At 40.2% G+C, this 13,618-nt stretch overlaps 1 protein-coding gene across 1 annotated transcript; it reads left to right on the forward strand.

The window, feature by feature from the left end:
• The first annotated feature begins 2,528 nt into the window (after positions 1 to 2,528).
• Positions 2,529 to 11,082, forward strand: LOC102978541 (zinc finger X-linked protein ZXDB-like). Its single transcript, XM_028482314.2, has 3 exons — positions 2,529 to 2,696; positions 6,270 to 7,932; positions 8,061 to 11,082. Exons 1-3 carry the CDS (start codon positions 2,529 to 2,531, stop codon positions 8,165 to 8,167), a joined length of 1,938 nt encoding a protein of 645 aa, XP_028338115.1. The 3' UTR covers positions 8,168 to 11,082.
• The last annotated feature ends 2,536 nt before the right edge of the window (positions 11,083 to 13,618 follow it).

Below are 13,618 nucleotides of genomic sequence, written 5' to 3' on the forward strand. Positions count from 1 at the left end.
GATAACTAGGACAGTCCCTCTCAGCCATGTCCTCTGCTGGCAGACTGAAAATTTTTCCAGAGGAGCATTCAGGCCATCAGTCCCAGGTTCATTTTCTGGTCCCAGAGAGATCCTCTCTAGGGAGAGGATTGCCCCCTTGAGTACTTTTCTTGAGATCAAATTCCTCTGAACCAGTCAGAATGCGCGAAGCTTGCAGATGGCAGAGAATCGGGACCTGGGAGAAATCTTGGAGTGGCCATGAAATCCCTGAGTGTGGTTTGGGGTGTTTGTAGTAAGAAGAAAGGGAAAGTGAATGAAAACTCTCTCACCCATACAATTCTTGAGGGGAAACTGGAGCTTAATGTAAGGAAGCCTGGGCATCCTCAGAAACTCTATTATATTCTGAGAGCAGATGCAGGGCACGGGGAAGGTTTCTGTGGTTAAGTAGTTGTGAAGTTCACCCAAAGCTCAGCTGGCCCCCAGGAGTAAACACAGAGTTTACCCTGGCACCATCCTCTCTTCTCTCAGTTGAACCAGGGAGAAACAACTACGTGAATTTTCAGGAACTACTAAAACTCAGCTCTCGCTCTGCATTCTCAGACATAGCACAGCAGGTTGAAGCGAGGGACAAAGCGAATAAGAATGTATCCTTGAGCGGTTGACACAACAGGGGGACTTTTACTCTTTTGCTGGGGTTCAGGAGTGGGGTCATTCTGGTTGTCAGTGGGAGGATGTGAGCCTTGATGGGTCCCTCCCAGCCTATGCCTTGTGGGGAGCTCCCAAGTTCACCTTCCTCCTGCAGGGAGAGACACAGCAGCTGCAGCTACACAGCCCACCTTCAGAAACCACAGACTATAGGTGTGTATCTCCCCAAAACCTGGTTCTCAGTGATTTCTACCAAGTGAGAGTGCCTGCTGGGATGCCTGGTGGTGACAACTTCCCAAGTGACAGGCCTAGAGAGCTGCTCCTCTTGTTAGTGAGCAGGTTTCAGATTTCACATTTGTGTCTCATCATTGTCAGGGTGGCAGTTAAGAGAGCCCTGGCAGCAGGTCCAACCAGCATTTAAAGGATAAACTTGCTGTTCATATTCACGTCCTCCTGTTCAAGATCTCAGAGTGCTGGGGATAGGAAGCCAGCCCAGTCCTGTGTGAGAACAGAAGGCTGTGGATTAATTTGTCTTGTGTGGCTTCTGAAGAGAAGTAAATATTCTTTATACATTGGAAGGACTAGGAAAAGAGTACAAGATTCCAAGGATGAGCAGCTATTATTCGAAAAAATAATTATTATTTTTAAAAAGTATTTTTTCCTCTGCATTTGGTGGTATCTTATTCTATCTATTGAATATAGACACACTGAGAGAAAAAGTTTTTAAAAAAATTAAATTGTCTCTCCTTCTCAGTATAAGATGCCAGTTCGACCACTAAAGAATAGATCATTTGTCACTTAAGAATGGCAAAATTATGTGCCATTTTCCCCCATCAATTTTTGTCCATGTTGGAGCCTAAAAGCAATCGAGAAAAGTGCAATTAAAGCACTCAAGTTGCCAACACTGGTAAACATGTACACTTTGTAAGACTAACACAGGAATCTTTTGCCCTGCTCCTCCATGGACAGGGCTCTGATGAGCATGGCTTTAAATGGAATCCAAGCATCTTCATCTTGGTAGGAACAGCTACCAAGAGAGTAGAGCAACATTTCAGGTGTAAACTAGTCTATTCCTGAGGAGAACATGTGATTTTCACACTCAGGGTGGAAGAGGCTCTCCTTGCAGGTAGAGCAGACAAGCCCTGGGTAGGACTAGAATGCAGAGTTCACAGACTCTCTGCCCTAACCCCATGACACCCTTTTATGCCAGAGCCTGGGTTTTGCAGCAAAACTCATTTCAGGCCAGGGAACCGTGGGTCCAACAAGAATTGTAAGTGGGCTATTAAAACTCTGGAAGTGGCCCGTCCTGCTGCTTGAATCATTAATTCACAAGAGAAACAATATGATGATAGATAGAGTACCTACTATTCATGCAAGGTAACAATAGAAGGGACCCCAATAAACTGATAAAGGATATGAAGCCAGTTTTAAATGTTCTCCCTGTTCTAAATTCACCCTTTAATATATTCTCTCTGATAATGGATGAATTACTTTAAGCATCTCTCCTTCAAAGTGATCACAATGTTACTGAAGGAGAAAGTGTCTCTCCTGTGACTTCTGGCTGTTAGAAGTGTGGGTGTAAGGATATCCTGGGTGCTCGGCCCCAAGCATGTACCCAGAACAACTGTCCTATCGAGTGTGCCATCCCAGTGTGGCCTGGTCATTGGCTTTCTGTGGCCCTCTTCATAGGGACATCCTGTGCTCCAAGCCAGCCACCTACGTGCTGATTTCCTCTACTTGATTGCTCTCTTGACCCACCCCACCTCACCACTAACGTTACCTCCTGTACTTCTCACAAGGCTGCAGCCCTTACAACACCAAGGCCCTCCGTATCCTATGTATAGGACATTGTTAGCTCCAGGCTTCCAACTCCACCAGGACACTTGCTCCTACTACACGTCTATATGCTGGCCACCAGCAGTGGCTTGTCCACACTGATGTGCTCCAGAGGGTACCTTCCTGCTTGCCTTACAACTTTAGCCCAGCTCTGGTTCTGCAGACCTGCTCTGGCACTGGCAAACCAGCAAACTTCTCTGCCATCAAGTAGGTTCTCCTACACCTTCTCCAATGAGGTGTGACCTCCAGTCTTGGGGAGGGACCCGCATTCCAAGTTTGTCTTTCCTTGGAGATGCTCCCTCAGGCCCTGGATACCATATAGAGTTTTCCCATATCTTATATATTCTACATTTGTCATAGGTTAATAATTCTTTATGTTAAGCATTATGCTTCGCTTTATGTTAAAATTCCCCTATCCACTGTGTAATTTCCATCTCCTGATTGGATCCAGATTGCTACAGAACACAACACCTACAGCAAATATCATTCCTGGAATTACTGAAAGCCTTCTTTTGAGAGTTGCATCAAGCAAGAATGTCCACTAACACCCAGAAAGAGTAGTAAGGGGAAAAAGAAGGAACAAAATGCTCGGAAAGGAAGAAGTAAGACAGGCATTGTTTGCAGATGACATGATTGTGTACACTATATTCTACAGGTATTTACAAATTGGTAGACTCAATAAAAGAGTTTAGATAGCTGTTTTTAGGATAAAATATCAACATACAGAAGCCAATTGTATTCTATTTACCAGCAACAAATTTACAAAATGAAAGTTTCAAAGGCAGCATTTGCAAAATATGAAGTACCTAGGATAAAATGTCCTCTTATAGGAAAAATATGAAGTATTATTGGGACACATTAAGGAAGTTCTTATTAAAAGGAGAGATAGACCATATCTATTCAATAACATTCCATATTATTGACAAGAAGTCAAATCTAGAAGTTCAACGCAATCCTAATTAAAACCTCAAACAAGATTTTGGTTGAAGCTTTTCTGATGAATTAATAATTTAAGTGGAGTTGAGACAGGCCAAAAATAACCTAGACATTCTTGAAGAACAAGGCAGAATTGAGTGGCCTTATCCAAAGATCAGAATTGTTTATAGATCTGTAGTAATTAATATTGATATGTGGTATTTAAATGGACAGATAAATAGAGCCATGGTACTTAATAGAGAGTACACAAACTAGCCCATACATAGGGAGATGCTTGATTTATGACACATGTGGCACTGCAAATCAATAGTAAAAGGGCAGACTTTTCATTAAGTGGTTCACTGAGACAATCAGATATCCACATGAAGAAAAAAAAAATGAAACCCTACTCAACACTATACACAAACATCACTTGTAGGTGGATTATGACCTAACTGTGAAAGGCAAAACCACAAATATTTCAGAAGGAAATATAGAGAATATTTTCATGGCCCCAGGGCACGGACAGGTTTCTTGAAACAGAAAAGTACTAACCACAAGGAAAAGAATGATAAATTTGACTATGTTATAACTAAGTATGTTATATAATTAAGTATGTTATAATTAAGATTTGTTCACAAAGCATGGCATAAAGCAAGAGAAAATACGAACAACAAAGCAAAGGACTATTTTGGCCACACATATAACCACCAATGGACTGGTATTTAAAACACATAAAAAACTCATTGGATCAGTAAGGACAAGATGGAAAATAAAATAGAAAAATGGTGAAAGAGTTGAATATGAACAGGCTTTTCACAGAAGAGAAAATCCAAGAGGTTCATAAACATGAGTGTGTGCCCAAACTTAATAGTAGTGGTAAAAAACAGTAAATTAAATTCTGGCAATACTTGGTGTAGAGGAAGATGTGCAGGAGCAGGAACTCTCTGTGTTACTGGTGGGATTGTAAATTGGTACAACCACTATAGAAAGCAATTTGGCATCGTGTAGAAAAGCTGAAGATATGCATACTCTGTGGGCCAGTGATTCTGTTCTTGCATGTATACCCAAGAGACTTTTCAACATGAGTCCCATGAAAAACGCCCAAGGATGTTCATTGCACCATTGTTCATAATAAAAAGCTAAAAACAACCCTGGATGAACCCAGGGTTCATCCAGTGTAGAATGATATAATCATATCATAATCACTTCGCTAAAATCATGCACTGGAATGCTAGTCAACAATGGAGACAAAAGATCTACGGCTACTAGGAACAACATGGATGAGTCTCTCAAATAAATATGATACCCAGTGAAAGAAGTAGGCCATGAAAGGGAGCATGCAGCATGATTCTGTTGATATAACTTCATATAAACTCTATTGTTTAGGGATGCATACAAAAGTTGTAAAGTCATATGAAAAAAAATGCACTGAAATGATTATCACAATGTCAAGATAATGACTATATCCATAGGGGAGGGTATGGTTTGTGATTGGGAGGAATACGGTGGATGTATTCTGGAAGGCTGGCAATGGTCTATTTCTTGACCTTCGTCCTGGTTACACGGGTGTTTGCTTTTATAAATTATCTAAACCTGGCAGATATGTTTTATGCATTCCTCTATACCTCAGATTTGAAAAAAATGCTTCCTCCAAAAAATGTAATAGAAAGAAAAATATGTGATGCAGAAATTTTGATGAGGTTTGAATTGTTATGGATGAAAAAGTTGATCTTTTAATCAAGAGATCAGCAAGTGTCCATTATCATTAAAAGAGGGGAAAGAAGGGATTACTTAAACTATAGGTATCCCATAATCTAGTCATCACTCTAAACCTTTCTCTTGCCAGATTAATTCACCCTGTATTTATATCAATTCCCAACTCACTGATGACAGACAAATTGGAGGATCATCATCAACATTAATAAGATCATTAGGCATCACAGGCCAAATCCATTACAGTGAGACTAGGCCACCACACTTAAATGCAAGCAGGCACATTGGGGCTATTGGGCATGCAAAAGGTATCTGTGCCTTGTTCTCAGGAGAGTCCACTGCAGTAACTTAGGGTTTAACCTTATCACATTTAACTAGTACTCTTGTCCAGAGACCTCCATGTGCTGGAGAATCTAGAGTAAGCTGAGGAATGTCCTCATCATGCTGTGAGATTGGACATAAAATTTACCATGGTGCAACCAATGGTGGAAAAGCAGAGTTGGTTTAGGTTGTGCACCTTATAGGGAGAACCCAGGAGTCGGTTGGGTTCTCCAGATTTCAATATAAATTGTTTCATCCTCCAGGCTTTGCATTTCTCGGCTGAAAGGTGCTAATCTGCTTTGGCCCCACCTCTTACTCATTCTAGTCTCTGCACCAGCAGGACAAAAAATTTAACTATGCGACAAATTTTCCTGAAGACATTGCTCAAGACAGTTCTGGATATGGAAGCTTTCCAAGGAATTTTTTTAAAAGACAACCTTTTCAGTAGGAATTGCTAGCACTATGGTTGTTTAATCTTGACACATAGCGTATTCTCTCAGGAATTTTCTGTCATCCATGAATCCAGCCATCCATCCAGTAAACAACGTTTAATACAGGATAAGTGCTAACCACCATGTTTAGCACTGGGAGGGGCTGGGGGTGTGTTTATTTTGGTACATAAATCGGTAGTGAGGTACCGATTTATGTTGCATTTAGCAGATAGATACCTAAGGTATTCATTCCAGCAGCATTTCCCCTGTATCTGGGAAGACCTCCTTGATTTCCTACTAATATTAACTGTGGAACTTATTTATGTATACGAGGCTCTGCCCCTGAGCTTTTCTATTCTGTTCTAGAGACCCAGTACCAGAATATTTAAATCACGGTGGCGTTAAACACGTTTTAATATCTGATAGGGCCAGTTTCTGCGCATTGCACATTTTTTTTTTTTCCTGGCCACGCCCCCGCCGCCAGCCTGGGCGCCTGGGGTCGCCCCTGCCCCGCAGCCCGGGGGTCTGATCGCCCCGCAAGCGGGGATCCCGCACGCCGCGCAGCCTGGCGACTGTCCCGAGCTGCCGCCCGACCTCCTGCTGGCCGAGCGGGCCGAACCCGCGCCGGCCCCAGCGCTCCAGGAGGAGGCGGAGGGCCCGGTTGCTGCTGAGAGCCCCCGCGGGCCGCTAGGCCAGGGCCAGGGCGTGGTGCTGTACCTGTGTCCTGAGGCGCAGTGCGGACAAACCTTTGCCAAGAAGCACCAGCTGAAGGTGCACCTGCTGACGCACAGCAGCAGCCAGGGCCAGCGGCCCTTCAAGTGCCCCCTGGGCGGTTGCGGCTGGACTTTCACCACCTCGTACAAGCTCAAGAGGCACCTGCAGTCACACGACAAACTGAGGCCCTTTGGCTGCCCGGCAGAGGGCTGTGGCAAGAGCTTCACCACGGTGTATAACCTCAAAGCACACATGAAGGGCCATGAGCAGGAGAACTCATTCAAATGCGAGGTGTGTGAGGAGACCTTCCCCACGCAGGCCAAACTCAGCGCCCACCAGCGCAGCCACTTCGAGCCTGAGAGACCCTACCAGTGCGCGTTTTCGGGCTGCAAGAAGACGTTTATCACAGTGAGTGCCCTGTTTTCCCATAACCGCGCCCACTTCAGGGAACAAGAACTCTTTTCCTGCTCTTTTCCTGGCTGCAGCAAACAGTACGACAAGGCTTGTAGGTTGAAAATTCACCTTCGGAGCCACACTGGTGAGAGACCGTTCCTTTGTGACTTTGAGGGCTGCGGCTGGAACTTCACCAGCATGTCCAAACTCCTAAGGCACAAAAGGAAGCACGACGATGACCGGAGGTTCATGTGTCCTGTAGAAGGCTGTGGGAAATCGTTCACGAGGGCCGAACATCTGAAAGGCCACAGCATAACCCACCTGGGCACAAAGCCTTTTGTGTGCCCCGTGGAAGGCTGCTGTGCCAGGTTCTCTGCTCGCAGTAGTCTCTACATTCACTCCAAGAAACACTTGCAGGATGTGGACACTGGGAAAAGCCGATGCCCAGTCTCCACTTGTAATAAACTCTTCACATCCAAGCACAGCATGAAGACCCACATGGCCAAAAGGCACAACCTGCGCCAGGATCTCTTAGCTCAGCTAGAAGCTGCAAATTCTCTTACGCCCAGCAGTGAACTTACCAGCCAGGGGCAGAATGACCTCAGTGATGCAGAGCTTGTGTCTCTCTTCTCTGGTGTGCCCGGTAATAGTTCTGCTGCAGTATTGGACACCGCATTGGTGAACTCTGGGATCTTGACTATTGATGTGGCTTCTGTGAACTCAACTCTGGCAGGGAAGCTCCCTGCTAATAATAATAATAATTCCTTAGGGCAGGCGGTGGACCCTCAGGCCTTGATGGCCACCAGTGACCTTCCTCAAAGTCTGGATACCTCACTCTTCTTTGGAACGACAGCCGCTGGTTTTCAGCAGAGTCCCTTAGATACGGATGATGTCTCAAGTCTAAGTGCGGGGCCGTTGGGATCTCTGAGCTCTTTGGCTATGAAAACCTCGAGTCAAGAGCCCCAAGCTTTGACCCCCAGCAGTAAGCTAACAGTAGACACAGATGCTCTGACTCCTTCGAGCACCCTTTGTGAAAACAGTGTCTCGGAACTACTGCCGCCAACCAAAACGGAATGGAATGTACATCCTGACTCTGACTTCTTTGGACAGGAGGAAGAAACCCAGTTTGCATTCTCCAATCCAGCAGGAAACCATGGGTCTCAGAAAGAAACAGATCTTATCACAGTGACTGGCAGCTCATTTTTGGTATGAACTAAACTCTGTTCATTCCTTGCCACATGGCTTACTTTTATTGATGACACTCAAGTTTAAGAGTATTCTGGACTAAATGTTTAAATGCAGTCATTTCTTATAGGTTTGAAAAAGGACAGAACCCTGGGCTACAAGTTTGGAGATTTAAATTCTGATCTTGAGTCTGGAACTGACAGGTTGTGTGACCCTGAGCAAGTCACTTATCCTATCTGAGCCTTAATTTCCTTATTTATAAAATGAGGTGGTTTGAATAGATTGTTTCTAAGGTCTTTTTAACTCTATGATTCCTTGATAATATGCTTCTTTCCTTGAAAAAATTTAGGAAATTTTTCAGTGATGTTGCATGTGCTTTTTTTCAAACATGCATAAAATGCACATAATAGTAGTATGAACATTCGTGTATATGACACCAACTTCAGCTATTATCAATTCATGAACATTTTTGTTTATATAATCTCCATTCTTACCCTCTCCCAGTATTATTTTGAAATAAATACCAGATATCACATCATTTCAAGCATAAATATGCAGTATATATTTCTATAAAGCATGGGCTCTTTTGGAAAAATTTTCAGTTCCATTATCATACTGAAAGTTAACAGTAGTCCTTTGATACTGTCAGAGTTCCAACTTATAATTGTCTCATAAATGCTATTTGTTTTAATATTTTTAACAATTAGAATCCCAGTAAGCCTCTTAACTGTCTTTTTAATCTGTATGTTACCCTGTCTCTTTTCTTGCAATTTTATTCATTGAAGAAAGGAAGTTGTTTCACATGTAGCATTTGCCACAGTCTTAAGTTTTGGTAATTATATCCCTGTGGTGGTAAGTTCCCCTACCCTCTGTTTCCTTAATTTGGTAGTTGGATCTAGAGACTTGATCAGAATGGAAATATGATTTGGGGGGTAGGAATGTTTCATATGTCGTGTTGTGTTCTTTTAGCAGGTGACACATAATGTCTGGTTTTCTCTCGTGATATTTGCAGCTGCTGGTGATTGGTGCATTAATTCATGATTACCTGTGCTTCTGATATCATGAATTGTTCTTGTGGAGTTACTATTAGTGGAGGAAGAAATGCTGTTGAAGGCATGTATAAAAGTTTGTTAGAAATATTATTCAATGCCAAAATAGTTTCTTAAAGGTAGAACTAACAAGAAAAAAAAGTAGCAACAAATGTTTTGACTCTGCTCCCCATTTATCTTCCTCACCTCTTTTGATGATGGGAGGCTTTGCTGTTCTAGAAATTGTCAGCCAGGACTTTGACATGAAACAGACCCACAGTCAAATTCATGTTGGATAAGTGGCCTTGAATAAATTAATTTCACTAAGCCTCAGTTTCTTAGCTATCAAAGCATCATAGCAATGCACACACATAGCTAACACACCTGAGACTTTTAATCTTTTCCAGTTTTTAATGTGTAAAGAAAAATACTATGTGCTTTGACATATTTTGATGAATTTATATAATCATTTTACTATCTCAATCCTTCCTACTGTAAAGAAGAAATTGGGATAATTTAATCCTGTTCATGTCCAGACAAGGTTTGTGAGAGTTAGGGTGTAGCAAGATAGGGAATCTCTTTATTCCCTCCACTGAATTATTTCCCCCCAGGAATTTCTGTGGCTAATGCCAGGAGTGGAAACATTGCTCACAGGTATATCTGCATCCCTGTTCATTAGACCAATTTGTCACCATCTTTGCTCTGATTCCAGAGTTAGACTTTGCTGTAACTGCAGAGTCTGCTGTTGCAAGAAACTGATAATGGAGCAGAGAAGGTTTCCTCCTCTCTGTAGTCTGGAGAGCTCATTGTTTGCATTTTCCCAGAGTTGGAAGGAAAGATTGAAGCTGAATATTGTGTGAAATGTCTGTCTTATATGAGTGTAGCATTTTGAATTTTGTGGAACATCTTCACAACTGTTGTTCAGAGCAACCCTGTGTGGTAGTTTTGGCAAAGTTTGTTCTGTGACTCATGGCATTTTAGCAAATGCACATTCCAAATGGACTTTGGCTAGTGACTGACAGTTCTATATATATCAATAGCTTAAAACAAAGAAGATAAAATATTTTCACCTCTCACTTCCCACCCATCCAATTTTCATGATTTATCCCTGTCATAACTAGCTGCTGTTTTCCACTTTAATTGGCTTCTGTTAACTTTCTGTTTACTTTCTTTCCAGTCCACTCCCATGTATGTGCATTCCAGCCCTTACCATGCCTTACTTTTTATTTTTTAATGGATAGATCTCTTCCTGCTACTATTCCTCAGATCTCCTCATAGCCCATTTTCTTCCAATGATAACATTTGCTGAGTGTACACTGCAGTTGTGCGTATAGTAAGAAGTTATTTTCTGAGCTTAGATAATACTGTGTGTATATATGATTCAGATGGTAAAAGACATTATTTTCTATATTGTTAAGATGAGAAGTAGATTTCTGTTTTATTATTTCCATTTTTTAAAAGTTTTTGCCAAGGAGTTCAGCTAAAACTCGTATTTGCTGTAGTGTACTAGCCCAGTAGTGTTTGCATGTGAATGCCTATGGATGACAGTTATTGTAGCTCTTTGGCAGTGCACTAAAAAATTGTCACTTTGATATGTTTATGTACTGTGTGTATGGGGGTATACACACACATACACACACATATTTTTTTAAGTGGTTTTATTCATTTAGTGATAAACAAAAACTAGGCATACTTTTGTAAATCAGAGAAATGCTTAGAATTTCATTGTGTCTACACATTCAATGGTTTTATCTCTTTGCTTTGGAAATATTTGTATTCATAAAGCACATTTCAAAAATATTGTCATTCATTAAGGCCTCTTAGATTGATCACTGTTTTTCATGTCTGGCAGTTAACGTGTGTCGAGGATTGAAATGAACACACAAGTAGCGAACATCAAATAAATTACTTAAACATGAAGAGAATTTATACTGTGACTTCTTTTTTGAATTCTTTAAACCAACTTCCGTCCAATAAAAAATCATTAACTATATTTTTTTCCTACTCATTGCTTGAATTTTCAAAGGACAAATGTTACTTTTCTCATTGGTTCACAGGATTTCATTGAACAAATTTGTTCAGATAATTCCTCTTTCAACTCCATTTTCCATAAAAGTGGTGAAACTTTTTATACTTTCAAGGTATGAAGTTAAACTTCTGTTGGCGGTGGTTTAAAATTGCCATCACTCCTTTTGAATAATTGTACATGTTTTAATTTAATTCTATTTCCTTTCTGCTTCTCCTCAGTCATTGGTTTATTAAAAAATCTTGCCAGTTGGAAGCATAATAACATGCTGGCTTAAAAAGAAGTTTCTTTCTGGGTACTCTATTGATCATGTTGATCATAAGTTCAAAATATATTGACCTTGGCATTTTTACCAAGTAGTATAATTAATATAACACAATACTGAGTAGCAGGAGTTAATTATGGGTAGAATATTAAGTTTATTTGTCTCTTCCTGTTCTTATCCAGGAGACATATGAGAAGGCAGGCAGGAGAAGGCAGGAATAGAATCGTCAGAGTCCAATATCCCTGGAGATCTGTGTGAAATTGGCTTGTGGCTCCTTAGCCAGAGTCACTTCTGTCACTAGAGAAAATTGTGAGGCAAGTGGTGGCATAAAAACCTAGTCATGAGAACCCTATTATAGTCTCTCCATTTTATAATTCCCCTGTCCACTAAAAGAGATAACCCTAGAAGGAGTGGAAGAATAAAAAAAGTGAAAAATTAAAGAAGGAGCATGAATAACTCTCCGGGAATTATGCTGTATTTATGGTAAATTTGATAGAAATCCTACATTGTCAACTAAAATAATTTTTCATTCTTATTAATTGCTGACATTTAAAAACATATAAAACCCTTAATTGTCAATGTTTCTAAAGAAAACACCCTAACAGTATTTTAAAAGGAAGCATACAGTGATCTAAAAGCACCAACAATCTCTGAGTCCCTTAATACCATCCTTTATACTTATTTACCAAGGTACCAATCAGCCATTATGTATTGAGCATGTAATATGTGAAGCAGTCTGAGGCATTACACCTAAGTATACTTCATTAATCCATTAACAAATATTTTACCTCTTATGTACCTCTTATGTGACAAGTATTGTCCTTACGTTCAAAGACATCATCTATATGGGAAACTATTAAAACCAATGTATTGCAGAATTCTAAGAGGTACTTTATAGATTTTACTAGAGTAAAAGTTATTTTCTGTGAGTGGACATAATTTTGATAAGGGTAAATCAATTTACAGAATATCATGAAATATTTATTTCATTATAATATTTCATTTAATGTATAAACATTAGAACAAAATTATTCTAAACTATAACTTTGACAGGTGTCTTAGATTTGATAAACTGTAGCAAAAAATATGAAAATCAAGTATGAAGTAGGCTTTATTTTGATTCATTTCTAGATTACAGTCTTTGATTTGAGATGTGCTAGAAGTGATTCTAGAGATTTTATACTTTCTCATTTTATCAATGAGAAAAAATATTAAAGCCTACGCTTTTTGTGTGTGAAATTAATTTTCCTAGTATACGACATAATGGCAAAATTTACTTTATCCTATAGATACACTGGCTGGAACAAAGGATGTAATAATTAATTTCATGCAACATTTGAGGCTGAGAGTTAGACTTTAACATGAAGGAACCTGAAAGTTCACCAGTGCTCTGGATTGGGGGTAGAAGTGTCCAAGTAAACAAGCAAGCATGTAGTTTGATTTCTAGGTAAGAGACAGTAGCTTAACACTTTCTGTTTGTTACAGAATAGCAAAATAAAACTTTCTTTAATGATAATCAATTTTGTGTCCAAGACGTAGAACAACCAGAAAAGTTAACAAAAACAAACAGGGTTTCAGATATTCTGCTTATAGCATAATTGCAAAAGAATGCCATTTATTTTAAACAGGATTAACCTCCCTCTTCTGTTAACAATGTAGAGTGGGAAGATACCTTCAGGGTGAGATTTGGTTCACATGACAGAAGGAAACTGGCCACCTGTCTGCTTGGAAATTGGCCAGAACAGAGAACCCTGGAACCCTGGAAAGTCCAGTGAATGTAGCAGCTACAGTTCATCCCAGGCTGGTTCCAACTTTAGTGATGCCACGTTGAGTCCTTTACTGTCAAAAGTACCTGCATCAGTTAGGTGACACGTACTAGAGTCAAACCTTAACACTTGCTACTTCTAACAAGATTTAGCATTTTCCCCTTAAATTCACATATTTTGTGGCTTCCTAGCACTAGTTATTAATTATTTAGTTATAACTTTAACAATGATTCAATCAGAATCATAATTGTTAAAATTATGTTAAATTTTAACAAGCCTCATAATTGTTAAAAAGCAAGTGTCAATATTTACTATTTTATCTCCATTTAAAAATTGTTTTGACTAAATTAGTTTTTTCACACAGGGCAGGTTTTCCGACATTATTTGAGTATGTCTCA

This window comes from Physeter macrocephalus, chromosome 21 (assembly GCF_002837175.3).
Source record: "Physeter macrocephalus isolate SW-GA chromosome 21, ASM283717v5, whole genome shotgun sequence".
In the NCBI taxonomy this organism is placed as follows: domain Eukaryota; kingdom Metazoa; phylum Chordata; class Mammalia; order Artiodactyla; family Physeteridae; genus Physeter; species Physeter macrocephalus.

Excerpts from the sequence above, each read along its gene's own strand:
- LOC102978541 (XM_028482314.2), top strand. The coding sequence starts at position 2,529 with ATGCTGGCCACCAGCAGTGGCTTGTCCACACTGATGTGCTCCAGAGGG. Across the intron at positions 2,697-6,269 it reads CCTACACCTTCTCCAATGAG|GGCCAGTTTCTGCGCATTGC; the intron begins GTGTGACCTCCA and ends AATATCTGATAG. Across the intron at positions 7,933-8,060 it reads CCAAGCTTTGACCCCCAGCA|GAGGAAGAAACCCAGTTTGC; the intron begins GTAAGCTAACAG and ends TTCTTTGGACAG.